We start from the raw sequence: 12745 nt of genomic DNA on the forward strand, positions 1-12745 counted from the left end.
TTTTAAAAGCAAACTCCAAGAGGATAAAATAGTAATTCTTAATCACTTACACAGGATCCATTTTTGCTGCTATTTTCCTGTTTCGTAACCTTCTCCTGATTACAGATGCGTTCAGATAAATCCAAATTTTTCTTCCTATAACAGAAGCTTTGCATCAGTTCTGCTTTGGTATGATGGTATTCTGATTGTTTAAATGTAATACAGTATACATAATAGATTTTGCAAGATACAGTAAGTTTTGCAATTGAGTCAGTTTTATTGACTCTTCATCATCTCAGATCAATAACTCAGATTTATTCACATAGACTTCTCTTTGGACAGACTTCACATAAAAACCCAACGTTATCTGTAAACTATAACTTGACTCACAAAAGCTTAGTGCGTGAGACAACTTGCCCATTACCATTTGTCCTCTTTTAAAAATTTAAGATTTTATGGGAACTTCTGTTAGCTATCTGGTCTACATGTACACACTTTTTTTGATACTTGTATTTGACTAGCTTTAGCTGTTTATCTGAACATTTGCAGAAGCAGCAGCTTCTGGACTAATATTGAATGTCATAACATCTTGCTCAGGATTCCAGTCCTTATAGTTTTTTGTTTCATGTTCCTAGTATTTGGGCTGTAGCAGAGGGCTGCAGAGGCTACATTTGTTTTTTTTTATTAAACAGCTGTTTTACATTACATCTTTGTTCCATGAAAGCATTTCAAAAAGATTTTCTAATGATAAAATGTAAACTGTTTAGCAATCCTGAATGTAGACTAAATTTGACACAAATCTTAGAATGAGGCCTTCTGAAGCAAATATGGAATACCCACCAGTACACTTGAAGCTGACCCTTAGAAAGTTTTCACACAAAGATCTTGTATTTACACTTTTATTTATATTCACATTAAAAGAACATTTTATCTGCATTATTTTTGTTGTTCTTATTTATATCAGTGAAAAACACTGATATAAAGTAGGTCTGAAAATTGATATGTATCTAGTATTTACCAAAATACTGAGGACAAATTTATACTTTGGTACAAACTTTATCTGAGGGCGTTTTGCCAAATCAAATATGGCAGCAAGTGTTGTGTTACCAGACTGAATTCTGACATGAGCTGGCAGAAATCCCAGTAGGTGCTGAATCCACTTATTCAGCACTGCTTAACTGAGTCTTTACTTGAGTAAAGTATTATGACAAGTATTATGACCATCCTGGAAGCAGGATGCAGGCACTGTGCAGCTAATAAATGAAAATACTTAGTCTGAAGGGTAGTATCTAAGAAAGATCTTGTTAGTAAGAACACACTGATATTGTGAATGTTCTTATCCTGTAAGAGAGTAACAAGAGGTGATGGTAAGATGAAGGTGACTTTTCCTCCCTGTTATCCCCACACACACACATGAACGCACACACTCACAGTTTCTCTGTATTGATGCTTTTTTCAATAACTTTCTTAGTTAGGCTCCTCCAGGAGCCTAGTTTGTACCCTTCTATTTTGTGAGCCAGGATCTCTGGCTTGATGTTGAAGGTTCTTAGACCTCTACGTTTTGAACCTACAGTATGCTAGAGAAAGCGCGGGGAAAAATACCAGAATCAGTTGTTCAACTAGCAGCAGTGTTCAAGCACTATTTATTCAAATGAAGATTGCTTCAGGAAAACTGGTTAAACAGTCTGGAGTGTGTAATATATTATTTTCTCTACTTTGAGATGCAGTAACACTTGAACATGTCAAGCCAAACTATTTTACCATCAGCTTAGCCTTACCTCTTAAAACAGTAAAATCTGAAAGAACAAAATATGTTGAGGGGAGAAAGTATACTTGGGTGTGAGATTTTTAGGCTTCTTGTTAGTGATTACTATGATTACTGATCACTGTTAATGGTTGTTCTCATGTAGTCTTGACTGACTTTGTTTTTTAATGGACAAGCATGCTAAGCAGTTTCATTCTTCATTTGTTGGGATGATAAAGCTTGCAGCAGCTTCTAAAGTTCCTGTTTAAATCTTAAATATAGTCTTACGTGATGAAATGGTTGACTTAAACTCCAGGATGTTTAAAAGAAATGCCGGGAATACAGCAGCAAAGAATTACCTGTAGGCAGGTGTCCACCCTCCATAAAGAGGTAACGGAGGCAGGGCTCAGAGGCAGGCATAAATGTAGCTGTGGAGATCAGGGGTTCTTCAAGTTTGCTGTTGTTCACATGTGGTGTGAAGTGGTTGTAAATGGTTTGTGTCAGAACAGAGGACAAACTCAAACTCACTTCAGAGGTTTAGCCATGTAGGTTAACCTCCAAAATGGAGTGAATTAGCCGGTCTCAGAGTACTGCTGCTGAAGATCTGAAGTGTCCTTATCTCCCTAGGGAAAGGGAAAGTAGTTCAGCGGACGTCTAAGCCACAGAAGAAGCGAGAGGAAAAGGAGAGAAGAGGGAAGGGAAAGCAACAGGAAGATGAACTGAAGGATTCCCTGGCAGATGATGACAGTTCTTCAACCACAACCGAAACCTCCAACCCAGATACAGAACCACTTCTGAAAGAGGTACAGCCCTGCTCTTAAATGGAGGCTCCTGTGTCACTGCGGGCAGGTCACACGTTAAGGCAGTATGGCACTTTTTTTGGAATACAGAGTCCTTTTTTCAGCTTTCATATACTTTAATCCCTAACAAAGAAAGAAAGTTAATTAAAAACCCTCTTTCACAATCTTTCTCCTCACTTCTCAGACTCCTCCTCTATAAAAGAGGCATGTGAACATGCCTGAATCATGTAGTCTCAGGACTGAAAGTGCCTGAGTGACTATGGCTGAACAAGTTACCAGTTGTCAGTAGAGCTGTGGTAATTGTCTCTGTGCGTGCTCCTAGCCCCTTCCATTTGCAGAGTAAAACAAACAGTGCAGATGCTAATTTTACCTGATAATTAAGATGTATGCTAAAATCATGCATTTAATCAGTTACTAAGGGTTAGTTCACTGGTGGTAACTTGTGAGCAGGTAGTTAATTACTTCGCTTATGCAACTGTGTACCCCTGCCTTTATTTTACTTATTGGGCCCACATGCTTCTAGGTAATAAACTAAATCATTTTAATCACTTGTATAGTTTTTCAGGTTGTCATAAATATTTTGTGCTAAAGCATGTACTATGAAACCAAACAAAGCAAAAGTAACTGGAGGGAGAAAAGAAAACCAAGCCTAAATTTGGGCATGTCTTTAATTTGGATTTTGAAAATAATAGGGATTCTATCTGGAAAAAAATATCCATCTAATGCATTTTGAAAGTTAGTGTTTAGTTTGATTGCCTTTGCTTTTCAGTGTACTCATATTCAGAAAGTCTTAGAAGTATGAAAAAAAATTAAACGCTGAAGTTGAAAGTAGAGAAGCTGTTTTAGATGACCTAGATTGCATACAACAGATGATTCCATTGTAAAAGTTGCATCTGTTGTTGCTGTATAAAAGCAGTATTGGTCTCAGTACAGAGTTGGCATCTTTTTGAGCAGACTTAGAGGCCAGGGCCTGAGAAGCTGTGGATTTGTGAACATCCAGTTTGTTTGAAGCACATTAATTTCCTTTCTGGAAAAGCAGAATTGGAAGTATATAGAAAATCAGATAGAATGGTTATAGGTGTCCTCATTGAGTAGTAAAATGATTCTATGCTGCAGAAATACTTGTGGTTTTTGAAGAACCTTCTTTCCTCAGTCTGATTTTTATTATGTATATCTTCATCCAAGAGGGACTTTTCTTAAATACTGATATGTTATTATAATGTCTTTTATAGGAGCCTGAAAAACAAAAGGGAAAAGCTATACCAGAAAAAAATGAAAATGAAACAGTCCAAGTAAAACAGAAAAGTAAAAAACTGCTAGCAAATATCAAAAAAGAAATCCCTGTAGATGTGAAAACCAGGTAAGCATAACAAAGTTTTATTAGTAAAGGAGGCATCATGCTTGAAGGGACGATGGGCAAATAAAAATCTGTGCATTCAACTGTTGTGACTGCCAATCTGGCTAGTGACAACAGCAGCAGGTAGCCTTAGGCAGCTTCCTCTTTCTCCCGGGTATCAGGGAATATCCGAAGCTTGTAAATAAGAAATTATTTGATGGGAATGCAGTGCATTAATAAAATGAGGACTAGATCTGAGAAAGAAAATCAGGTTAAGCAATGTTAATTTTTTTGTAACAAGTATCACATAGACAAAATAAGGCTAATGTTTCTTAGGAACTTCCACTGACAACACATTAAGTCAGTGTTAACACCAGTGCTGTTAGACACCCTTGGTGAAATGACAGCCGTGCAGTTTCCTTTTTTGTATCATAGTGTTAGATCAGTGTCTTGGGTATGTTGTTAGAGAAGGCTGCTGCCCTTTCCATAACTGACAGATGGTTGATTGTAGATTATAGAAAAGGGGAAAACAAAGAACCTTAGTCTTACTTTATGCAGTTCATTCTGAAAGCACTGATCTGAGTGTCACAAGAGTAAACTTTATATGCCTGAAGTGGGGTATAGCTTGTGTTTTCCCTGTTTCTGTAATGAATACTAGAGTAACCATGATTTAGATTAAGTGGTTGGTATACACTGCTTTTCTTCAAAATATTTCTGAAAAATTTGCCTGATAAAGTCTACTTATTATTTTATTTCTCCTTAATGTTATCCTCTTTCCTTTACCTTCTAAATCGTAAGTTTGTTACATATCACAGTACTCAAAGGCCCCAGTGAGAGCTGGATTGGAATTCTTTTGCAAGAAATAGATGAAATAATTCTTCCCCTAGAAAGCTCACTGTTTGAGAGAATCAAATAGCTGGAAGGAAGAAAACAATATATAGGCAAATGAATTTGATGGTGGGTTTTGTGTCATTTCTTAAGCAATGATCCTATACATTCACAGCAATAGCGTATCAGGAGCATGTGATCTAACAAGAGAATGGGGAGAGCCTGGAAAAAGAGCAGTTGCTATCTCTTGCTTGGCTCTATAATCAATTAGGTTTTGTAATCCTGGAGCGCTCAGTTGAAAGCCGCTCCTGGAAGGCGAGTGAGCTGTAATAAATGTATGGAGCAGTGTGGGTGGGATGTGAGCCAGGGGTTAAGAAGGATGCAAGGGTGGAGCTGCTTATAGGAGAAATATGAGATGAGAGCAGAACTACACTTATGAATAGCTTTGAAGATGAGCTTATGCTTGACATAAGAAAGCCACAAGAGACCAGTCTTGTGTAAGACCATATGGCATATATATGTAAAACTCTTCTTCAGCACTTCAGAGAGCAAAAAAAATAATTTGATGTCTGTTTTCATTTAGTCCTTTGGAATTGTCTTATACTCCCCCAATGGAAAGCAAGCAGCGCAAAATCTTTCCATCTAAGATATCTACACAGCACCTTTTGATGAATGGGTCGAAATCAAGAAACCTCCCAAAAACAAGAGGTAGCATGAGGCATTTTTTCATAAATATTGTATTTGTTATATTGTATTTGTTTGTAATCGCTTTGGTTAATTTTGCTTAGTTCTAAGTCCTGTTTGAGAAGAGAGCTGTTCACCTTACTGTCCTTGGACTTGCTTTTGTTTTTTTGTTTTATTAGGTCCAAACAATAAGTTAATGGAGAGCAGGCCATCCGTGTTAGCAAAATTTCTCCCCAGTGGTTCTGGACAGGAGCTAGGAAACACCAGCAGCTCAGAAGGAGAAAAGGATTCACCACCACCCGAGTGGGACTCGGTGCCACTTCACAAAACTGGCAGCTGTAAGTGACCATTAGAGGATGACAGAGTTCGTCTTCTGCCATAGGCAGGCCTGATTTGTTCATAGATCATCTGGTCCTCTCTTCACTGCATAGTTGTGCTCCCATTTTCTGTTATAGGCCCCATATTGATAGTGTCTGATAGAATTTGAGTGGTTTGAAAGCAATATGAGCAGAACATGGGTTTTTCCATAGTACTTCAGCAATGACCAGGATTCAGCAGCCGCTGAGGAGATTGAGGAAACGTGAATTACTGCTTCAAAACAATATGTATTTTCTACAGCAAATAGGTGTTTTGCTTGGTTAAGTCTGCTGCAGCTAGAGTTGAAACTAGTCAAATGATCTGTCCTTGAGAGGCAACACTGAGAACACCTTAATGCGACGGTTACTACACTACTGTAAGCCTTTCAGTTGCATTATAAGTCTCCTGTATGGGAACTGAATCACTTTCTTGTTGGTTGTATGTAGATATTAAGTTGTCCTTCTCCACAGGGCTCACTCAAAAAATGTTAAAAGTGCCATTCTTTCTTTCATACACATCAGTTTATCTTGGTGCTTTCCTTGAAATGCAACCTGAGAACAGGTAGTAAACCTGAATAACAGTAGGTGAGTGTATAGTGGAGGACCCACCTCTTCTTTTGATAACTGGGAATAACCTTTGTAATCATTCCTCAATTAGAACAGAAAGGATGCAGAGTTGGAGTAGGCTTTGTTAAAAAGTAAACACTATAGGAAGATATTTTGTGCTTCTTTTTATAGCTACAGACAACCTCTATAAACTTTCTCTACAAACCCTGAACGCAGATGCTTTCCTGAAACAGCGACAGCCCTCCCCAACGCCTGCCTCTCCATCTCCTCCTCCTTCTGCATCTTTAGCTTTTGGGCCGCGAGGAGGCACTTACAGCAGCATTGTGAACAGCAGCTGCAGCAAGTGAGTCCAAATCTGCACCTCCTACTGATTTCACAGGCACAGGATATTTGTGTGCTTTATATGGTGCATCTCCCTTTACATACACATTTCCTCTTCCCATGGAAACTGCTTTATGCTGATATTACTGTGTATGTCTTACAATGTTGTTTATATTTTCCTCGGGTTTCTTACAGTTTGGTGGATTGGAGACATGTGGGTTTACAGGACATATGGAACTGTTGTTACCATTTTCATTTTATCCAGGAATGCTAACTTAAATTACTACCTTTCTACCAAAGTGCTAAAGTCCAAAATCTTACTTTTTTAAAAAAATTTTTTTTCTTTTCTTTTTTTCTTCTAGTGAAACAAAAAGCAAGCAGCCTAATGGTACCAAACACAAGCTGGCAAAGGCAGCTTCTCTTCCAGGCTGGAATGGTAACCCTACTTTTGCTGCTGTAGCTGCTGGTTATGACAAGAGCCCAGGTAATGGAACCAGTCTGGAGTACTAAATACTGCTGAATATTCCTTGAATATTCTGGTTTTATATTTTTTACTCATTTCACATATGTTGTTGCAGGTGGCAGTGGCTTAGCAAAGGTTTCACCAACTAAGACAGATGTTTCCAGCAATATCAGCGTTTCCCACACAGTTGTTGACAGTGATGGCTCTGACAGGTAATTTTTTGTACCTCTTGCAAATACTTAATCTCCTAGAAGAGAGATTGTAAGCCATTAATGGCATTTGTGAAGGTACTAAAAGAGTTCATTTGGGTTCCTAAAAAGCCTGGTTTTTAAAGTCCTGGCACAGCATCACTTGCTTCACAAAAAAAATTCAGAACTTACACAAGTCGCTTGAAAGTAGAAGGAAGGATATCTGAAACTTGATGACGTTTATTTACCCCCTCATTCCCTGTAACTCAACAATCTCATGTTCCCATGTGTCCGAACAACGAGATACTAGCTTGCCTCTTTCAGTATTTTGAGGAGTGTATACGTGGGTCACTTGAAGTAGCTTATAGGCAGATTTTTTGGCTACATAGCAGTGTCTTTCACTCACAGATTTAACACAGAGATCAGATTGATAGCTGTACTTTCTCTGTCTTATGAGTAGAAGCAGAATACAGCCACACTAAATCATATTCCCCAATGCACACTTTCTTTCCTGACGTATTTTTGGAGTGTGTGTCTGTGTCAGTTCAGTTGTAAAACTCAGTGGGCATCTGGTAACTGTTCTGAAATAGGAACTAGACTTGTATAAGTTTCAATATGTAAAGGAATTGCTTTTTTGAGCAAGCTTGGTGGGTGGATTTTTGGTTTGTTTTTGTAAATGTTTATCACTGATTCCAGTTACCTCATCTGTATTTTCAAGAAGCTTGCCCACAAACTACAGTGTAAGGATTTGTGTGGCTTTCGAGCAGTTCTGAATCTACATTTTTTTTCTGCTAGTCAAAAAGACTGCACCACATCTTGGACCCTATAAGTTTCCCAGAAAAACTGAGCGAAAGAGCTACTTTCGGGTGTGTGGAGCTCATCCTACAGATTAAGGAACTCTTTATCTAGAGCGGTGTGTTGCTCCAAAGTAGATATATATATACAGGAAAGGAGTATTTCTATATGTACTGAAATATTTTGGTCAAACAAGAATAACTTAATGCCCCAATGCTTGACTGCAGTTAAACATTTTAAATGTTTCATTTTCTGCCTATTACTCTTTCAACTATGAGCTATCTGTCTGAATTGTTTATATATATAGCACTAAATTATTCTTACTGGTAGTACTGCGTTAATGAGTTGTTTATTGCTCTTTCCTACTGCTCCATAATACTTAGCTCGGGTTTGTGGAGTCCTATCAGCAATCCTAGCAGTCCTGACTTCACACCCCTCAATTCGTTCTCTGCATTTGGACATTCTTTTAACTTAACTGGAGGTGAGTTCTTGTTTTCCAAATATTTTCAGTATTCAAATACAGGAAAAGGAAATGGTGTGTTTTCATTCCACATTTAAACATAGGTGCTGTCCCCATCTCTGTTCCCTCAAAAGTATGACCATGTAGGAGTGTGTTAAAAACTTGCTGGTGTATTCTGTGCCTCAGCCCAGTGAGAATTAGTGGAAACTTAAATTGCTTGTTGTGCTGGAAATAAGTGTTTTGAAGTTTCTTGATTTCAGAACACTTTCTCAGGAAGCTTTACAGGAAGTCTCAGAAGTGTGCCACTAAGGCTGTAGTTTCCTGAACTCTTTGCGCTTACCTAAAGCCACCGCTGTCTGAAAGAAGCAATGGCCCATCCCTCATGCTGCTTTCCTCTTGTGTGAAGCTTCAGTGGTTTTGATGGCTGCATGATGGACTGATCCACATTAAAACTAGCCATTAGTTCCTGTATTTAAATACTTCATTAAACTTCCAGTAACTGGGGATTAAGATGAGACCTTGATGCAGGCAGGCTATGGATGCCCTACATACTTACCGTAGGTCTGTGTATGGCTTGGGATAGCACAGTATGTTTTTAAGGTGTCTGCAAAAGATTAGCAAGCAAAACAACTGTCACATGTGGCATTTCTAAAAAGGATTGCACATCTACTGAGAACTGCTGGGGGGCTGCAAACAGTAGAGTGAAGACGTGCTGGAGGTCTGCAAGCCATGAACCCCCACTGTTGTGGTGGTGTTTCACCTTTGTCTGAAGCACTTGGCACCGGCGACCATCGAGGACTGTCCTAAGATGCCTGGGATGAGGCGAGGCCCAGGCAAGCCACAAGCCCCAGTGCTGCCCGTCCTTCTCTATAGCAGATGTGGGGTCTGGCCGGGCCGGGGCACAGGTGGTGCCACATTCCCTACCAGGAGGTACCTGGGAAGGGAGTGCTGCAAGGCAAATGCGCAAGTTTTGCTTATGAGAGGCTGCTTCAGCACAGCCACTCATTCCAGCTGCAGTTAACTTGTTATGAGGAGCAGATGGGATTTTCAGTATTGCCGTGCTTGTGCCAGGGTCCCTGACTATTTGCCTATTGTATAGTACCAGGAATAAAACAAATTCCACAGGTTGATGCTGAATGATGCACAGTAAGTATATAATACTTTTCCCCCACTATAATTGTGATTCTAACTTTGTACCCCTGTCTGATACAGGGTACATAAGATGAGATCTGTATTACTGTGTGACCTTTTCTAATGTCATTTCTTTTGGAAAAAATACTCAAGATACACTGAAAAATATTAGACTGTTGCTTACAAAAAGAGGAAGTGTAAAATACTCAGACTTATTTTATTTTATTTTTAGAGGTTTTTAGTAAACTTGGTTTAGCTCGATCTGCTTATGGGCAGGATGTTCAGAGAAACTGGAGTGAATTTAATAATGTTGCATCATCCATCTGGGACCCTTCAGCTACAGATTCTGTACCCTCCTGGCCAACCAGTTCGAGTTCCCCAACTCATACAACTGCAGTAAGTATTCAGTCCAAATACAGTGTTCTGTTACCATTATTAACCTGTTCCCTATCTGCCATGTACCTTCATTTAGAGGTTTTTTAAAATTGAGTGAAAAAAGTCAACAGTATGATTGAGGAAAAGGGAGGTTATACGTATTTGTTGTTCTGCATAGTTAATTTGAAATGGCTATTGGACAAAGAGTGATTTGTCCAATTAGTCCACTCATTTGCAGATGATGGATCCATGTAAATTGTTTCACGTAAAATATTTGCCATGAGAGCCTTTTACAGCATTCACAAGAGTCTGTTCCATTTCCACATGCTTAAGGATTGTGGAAAAAGCCCTTCTGCTCCTGTGCTGTGGCTGAACACTACCTCTGTCACTTCCAGCTTGATGGATAGTTGCAAAATAGCCAATATGATTATTTGCAGATTTTGATTCTGCTTGCTGAGTCCAGTGTTGCAACCCCCATAAATTAAGATCCAAAAACCTTGTCTTAATGAAAATGAAGTGTGAGATGTATTCTTTTCAACTTAGAAAGAACACTAACGGAGTTAGCATAAAGTCAAGCCTTTAAACTGACTACTGATTTGTTTGCGATCTTGAGTATAGCCAAAGAGAAGAAACAACTTTTACGCAGATTATAGCACTGCTCGCTCATCCTTGTGCTTCCCTGTCAGAATAAAACTTACACCCCATCAGCTGTGCTCAGTGCCCGCTGAAATCATTCTTCATCTTGTCTTCTGAAAATGTTTTTGTAGTGAGTAAGAGGCAGTGTTTACTTCACCTGGTGGCAGTTCAGAATGGGGGGGAAGGGGAAGCCTAAGTAGGCCACAGCATCTTACAGACATGCACTTGCTGATCCCTTGTCATGTGGTTACAACTATAGCTGTAACATCACTGCAGTTATGTAAGGAGAGATATTTGCTTTTTGGTCACATGGAAGGCAGGTTTCTCATCGTGTGATAGGAGGAGGGATTGAGGACAACCAGAACAATCTCTCTAGCTTTAATCTGTTTTCTGGCCACTTCTGAAAAGTACCCAGAAGTGTGCTTCAGGGAACGCTGAGACAAGCCAGACAGGCAGTACAAAAGAATTGTCAGTCTATCCCTTCAAATACCTAGATTTTAAAAAATAGCATTTTAGGACCTTATTCTGAGAAGATTGCTTAATAAACAACAAGCAGTAAAGAAAGACTAAAGTGTTCAAAGCTTTTTTTAAGGTAATGATTTTTCAAGTGCTTATGGTGATCAAGATCAGGAAAACTTTGCTGTTTCTGCCATTGAACCTCTTTACTAGATAAAGATACTAGATAAGAGAGCAGGTACCAGGCTGGGCCCTGTACTTTCCCTCGCTTGTTGGCACAAGAGCCAAAGCTGTTCTTGCAAACAGGAAGGTTTCTGGGGAGTTCATTTCAATCATCATCCTTATTCCTCTTGCTTTCCCATTTTACATGTAAGTCTTTCTGCATCTGCACTAAATATCATTTAACTTCTGGGTTCTGTCTCCCCTTAAACCCTTTCTGCACTAGTACTACTTCTTCCCAAGTTTCTTTCTGTGTAGTCCCTTACTCCTCTTTCCTTCATATCCCTGCATGTGGTGCTGCCTGCAGGCCTATTTCTACCTCTCTCCACCAGCCTCGAAAAGGAGGCACCGTCCAATCTAAGCTCCTTTTCTCTGCCTCTCCTTTCCTGGCTGCTGCTTCTACTGTATGAGCAATTGCCTGTCCACCAGACCCTCCCAAATGCTTTTGTGGCACGCAGGAGTAGTTCCTGGCTCTTTTGCCAGTAGTAGGGAATAAAGTGGAGTTAGTGTTCTGGGGTTGGTGTCTGAGCAGCAGAATGAATGTTTCCTGCTGTTGGCTCGGTAGTCTAATGCCTGCATAGCTTAAATGTAACCATTTAGTTGTATAACTCTATTATAAACTGTAACCCTCGTTTAACTCAACATCCTAGTGACATTGGAGAGACCTAATGATGTGGTTTTGGTAACCTTTTAGTATGATCAAATTTCTGTTTAACCCTCTATCTCAAATCCTATGAGGACCTTTTGTTAGTGTCCAACCAATTTCAGATATGACTAGGCTGAGCACATCTTTATTCCGGGGGGGAAAGAAAAAAAAAAAAACTATTAACCTGAAATGAAGACATTTTCAGAAGTCACCCTATTTACTTTACCAAAGAGATTTTTACTTTAATTTTCAGATGCAGAGTACACTGATACTGGTTAACCTTTAGTCTGTATTATCTGAGGGCTGAGATCTTGGGAAGGGATGCTCTATCTCCACCCACCAAATCCAAACATAAGGATGTGCATACCTTGCAGCACATGCTTAGCAAGTCCCTTGCCTTTTGGATGTATCAAGTTTACTATGTATTTACAAATTGAATTTACAGCATATGTGCATTGAATCTATTGGCCCTGAGGTATGTAGTGTGTTAAGCCTACACGTACCAGGTTCTCTGTTAATGTTAGCATGAAAGTTATGCTAACCTTTCTCATCCCAGTCTGTGGCCGCTTCTGGGTATCACTTCCCACAGCACAGTTTATTAGATTCCTCTGATCACTGCCACTTGCCACTGTTAGGGCTTTAATAAAAGTTTATGGCAACTGGGCCCTGTTCATTCCTGCATGCATCCCCTAGGTTTGCTGTAACTGCCCTGTGCATCCCAAAAGCTTTTGTGATGTGTGTTGCAGTACACCTGCATCTGC

At 39.4% G+C, this 12745-nt stretch overlaps 1 protein-coding gene across 1 annotated transcript in view; it reads left to right on the forward strand.

Annotated features, from left to right (window-relative positions):
- The window catches only part of TMEM131 (transmembrane protein 131), a 107370-nt gene that overhangs the window by 92865 nt on the left and 1760 nt on the right, over positions 1-12745 (forward strand). Inside the window, 9 exon segments of the mRNA XM_064502030.1 lie at positions 2351-2526; positions 3756-3883; positions 5271-5395; positions 5551-5709; positions 6466-6637; positions 6978-7099; positions 7194-7290; positions 8445-8542; positions 9885-10048. Coding sequence (XP_064358100.1) covers positions 2351-2526; positions 3756-3883; positions 5271-5395; positions 5551-5709; positions 6466-6637; positions 6978-7099; positions 7194-7290; positions 8445-8542; positions 9885-10048 — 1241 coding nt within the window.

This window comes from Dromaius novaehollandiae, chromosome 1 (assembly GCF_036370855.1).
Source record: "Dromaius novaehollandiae isolate bDroNov1 chromosome 1, bDroNov1.hap1, whole genome shotgun sequence".
In the NCBI taxonomy this organism is placed as follows: Eukaryota; Metazoa; Chordata; class Aves; order Casuariiformes; family Dromaiidae; genus Dromaius; species Dromaius novaehollandiae.